At 27.7% G+C, this 3424-nt stretch overlaps 1 protein-coding gene across 1 annotated transcript; it reads left to right on the top strand.

Moving 5' to 3' along the window:
• The first annotated feature begins 973 nt into the window (after positions 1-973).
• LOC107867623 (tropinone reductase homolog) lies at positions 974-3022 on the top strand. The gene is made up of 5 exons (XM_016713941.2): positions 974-1235; positions 1378-1585; positions 1703-1919; positions 2185-2297; positions 2684-3022. Exons 1-5 carry the CDS (start codon positions 1147-1149, stop codon positions 2858-2860), a joined length of 804 nt encoding a protein of 267 aa, XP_016569427.1. The 5' UTR covers positions 974-1146; the 3' UTR covers positions 2861-3022.
• Positions 3023-3424: the final 402 nt, after the last annotated feature.

Raw genomic sequence — 3424 nt, 5'->3', positions numbered from 1 at the left:
CTATTTTATCATGTATGCACTCGTATTGCTGTACGTGGTATTTTAACCCACTGACCTCTATACCTATAATAATCTTATAATATCCTTGCTTTTATTTGCCCAAGTGTCTCCCACCATTCACCTAAGTATTAAGAAAAAAATATTAAAGACATAAATTTAATATAGTTTTTTAATTTTTTTTTTAAAAAGAAAAAATTAATCTTGTAATTTTTTTTTAAAAGTTAATTGGTTCTCAAATCATAAGGATAAATTTAAAAAAAAATTTAATGATTTACTTATTTTAAAATACGAATAAATATCCCAATAATTCACTTATTCCGAAAACGGAGAAGTACAATAGATCCTTTTTGAATCACTTTCAACTTTGGGCCATCATATTAGACCGCAGAACTTGGACTCTTCATTGATTTGACACAATTTAAAAAAATAAAGAAATTTTTGAATCGTATGATTCTAAATTAAAGTTATGTCAAATATATTAAAATGTCATTTAATTTTATGGTTTTAAATGTGTCATGTAAAAAGTTGAATTTAAAGTATTGTCAAAAAAGAAAACGGTCATTCCTTTTTAAACAGACTAAATAAAAAAGTAAGTCATTATTTTATAAATGGAGGGAGTATATTTTCATGTCAAGTGGCTTCCAGGACGGCTCAATCACATTGGTGATCTAATGCGAAAATAAAATAGAGACCTTAAAGTTTTTAGAAAAAAGTATTTTTATTAATAAAGACTATATTTAAAATTTTAAGATGCAAAGTTATAAATATTGTAGACAATTCTTTTAATAATTTTTTTCGTTAATATAACTAATGTATTTTTATTGAGAAATATTTTAAATACATCAAAATTTTTCTAATAATTCTTTATTTTTATACAAGAAGTTTATTTTTGTTATAAATAATATTTAATAATTTTGTAATTAAAACCTATAATTTATTATTGCTAAAACAAATAAGACGTTAAATTTGAGAGTCTTAGCGGTTGCCTTTTTCTTTACTGGGGTAGAGCCGCCCCTGGTGGCTTGTACCTTGGAAGACTATATGTATGTTAGCGTGCTGTTTTGTAAAATTATTGACTCTCCTTTCATTAATCCACAATTTTAATCCTTCAAAACATTGAAAAAAATCTTAAGAAGAAATTGAAGGATGGGACACATTGAAAACAATAATGGAGATGGAAGATGGTCTCTTCATGGTATGGCTGCCCTTGTTACTGGAGGTACTAGGGGCATTGGGTAAGCAACATAATTAAATTCAAGAACTATTTTCTAAACATTTTCCTCGTCTTTTGAGAGATTGGAGTCCATTTATTTCATTATAATGTCCACTTTTATGTTGACTGCTTAATTATTATATTCTTCCTTGCTTATGATTTAGGTATGCCATAGTCGAAGAATTAGCCAGTTTCGGTGCAGTGATCTATACATGTTCTCGCAATAAAAAGGACTTGGATGAATGTTTGGAGAAATGGCAAAATAAAGGGTATAAAGTAAATGGTTCCACATGTGACTTGTTCTTGGAAGATCAGAGAAACCAGTTGATTGAAAAAGCCACTGAACACTTCAATGGGAAACTTGACATCCTCGTAAGTAATATATGTAATCAGAATGCCTATGATGTTAGTTCGTATTGAATCTTCAATAAATTATGTACGTGTACTAACAGTTTAAATGAGTGACAATAGTTGTTTACATTTTTTTAGGTAAATAATGCTGCTGTATGTGTACCAAAAGAGACCACAAAAGTTACTTCTGCAGATTGCTCATTAATGATGGGCACCAATTTTGAGGCTTCATACCACTTGTGTCAATTAGCATATCCTTTTTTGAAAGCTTCAGGAAAGGCAAATATTGTGTTCATCTCTTCTATTTCTGGGATCATGGCTATTCCTTTTGTTTCTCTCTATGCAGCAACGAAAGGTACTTGTGTTTGTTCTCTCTTTTTTGATCCTCAACAAGAAATTTCTACATGGAAAGAACTGCTACGTTATGTTAATGCTTAATATTATAAGTTTCAAAAGTCTAAAAAGGGTTTCTACTTCTTTGACTGATTGTACCATTGATTCGTTTGTCAAAGCTATTCCATTTCGTGTGTTTACAATTATTAGAACTTATTAAAACAACATAACAAACATTAAACTACTATTATTTTATCAACCATTTTGATTTGATCTACTTTTTATAGGAGCGATAAATCAATTAACGAAGAACTTGGCCTGCGAATGGGGAAAAGATAATATACGAGTTAATGCTGTTGCACCGTGGATTATTGATACCGCCCTTACAGATACTGTAGCTGTAAGTATCTTTTCGCCTCTTTGAAAAGTACTTTCTGCTCTTTTGATTATTTTTTTTAAAAGAAAAAAATACATTCTATGTCTATTTTTGAAACTATATAAGCCATATAATTCATTTTTGTGTTTAACCACATGATTTAACTCATATTTATGTACAAACACCCTTTATATAGACGGTTGATACATTATAATATAATGATTCTCCCAGGAATAATGTTTTATATACAATATTATAAAATATTGAACATTAGGCCAGCTCATGTCACTATTTTAAAAATCTTTATTTTCTTGAGATTTTTCCCTTAAAAAATTTCCCCTTGAAGGGGAGGAAAAAGAGAATTTCTTTATTTTCTTGAGATTTTGCCCTTTTCTTTTAATTATTTGCAGGAAGATTTTGAGTCAAAAGATGTGGAGAACTTAATAAAGAGAACTCCAATTAGCAGGATGGGAAAGCCAAATGAAGTTTCATCACTCGTGGCTTACCTATGTTTTCCTGCTGCTGCCTATATATCTGGCCAAATCATTTGTGTTGATGGTGGGAAAACTGTTTCTGGATTTCCATGATTTATTATTTTCATGTCTAATGATTGTATTTACATACTTTTTATTACTTGTTTAGATATAGCATCTTGCGCGTGTATCTCATTTTAATGAGTTTAAATATTATAATAAATATAATATTTATTTGAATAACAAAAAATAAATACAATAATTAAATTCAACAAATATGTATGATATCTGCTTATGTCATATGTTTGATGAAATTAAGTTATTTCTTAGTATTCAAAATAATGAAGTGATTTATATTAATAAGAAAAGAAACATCGTACACTCTACCATTACTATAATTTAGATTTCAACAAATCAAAATTTTATAATTTGTGAAAAAAGACCATTCTTGAGTCATTTTCCTAAAAGGAAGCAAATAAAAATTGAGTATGTTTCTTTTTTTTTTTTTTTTTATAAAAAAAAAACACTAAATGTCTATTTTCTAAATGAAAATATTTAGTATGCTTTCTTTTTAAACTTAAATGTATATTTTTAAACTTCATTTAGATTTATAATCAATTTAAAATTTGAATTACTTAAATCAATTAATTAATAATATTTATATTAGTTGTCCTGCTT

This window comes from Capsicum annuum, chromosome 4, assembly GCF_002878395.1.
Source record: "Capsicum annuum cultivar UCD-10X-F1 chromosome 4, UCD10Xv1.1, whole genome shotgun sequence".
Lineage (NCBI taxonomy): Eukaryota > Viridiplantae > Streptophyta > Magnoliopsida > Solanales > Solanaceae > Capsicum > Capsicum annuum.
The sequence above is the reverse complement of the archived record's forward strand: the minus strand, read 5'-3'. Positions and strand labels throughout refer to the sequence as shown.

What these genes read in the sequence shown, in the direction of transcription:
- LOC107867623 (XM_016713941.2), top strand. Translation starts at nt 1,147, where the DNA reads ATGGGACACATTGAAAACAATAATGGAGATGGAAGATGGTCTCTTCAT. An exon ending in GGAGGTACTAGGGGCATTGG is followed by an intron (nt 1,236 to 1,377) that starts GTAAGCAACATA and finishes CTTATGATTTAG; the next exon opens with GTATGCCATAGTCGAAGAAT. An exon ending in TCTCTATGCAGCAACGAAAG is followed by an intron (nt 1,920 to 2,184) that starts GTACTTGTGTTT and finishes TACTTTTTATAG; the next exon opens with GAGCGATAAATCAATTAACG.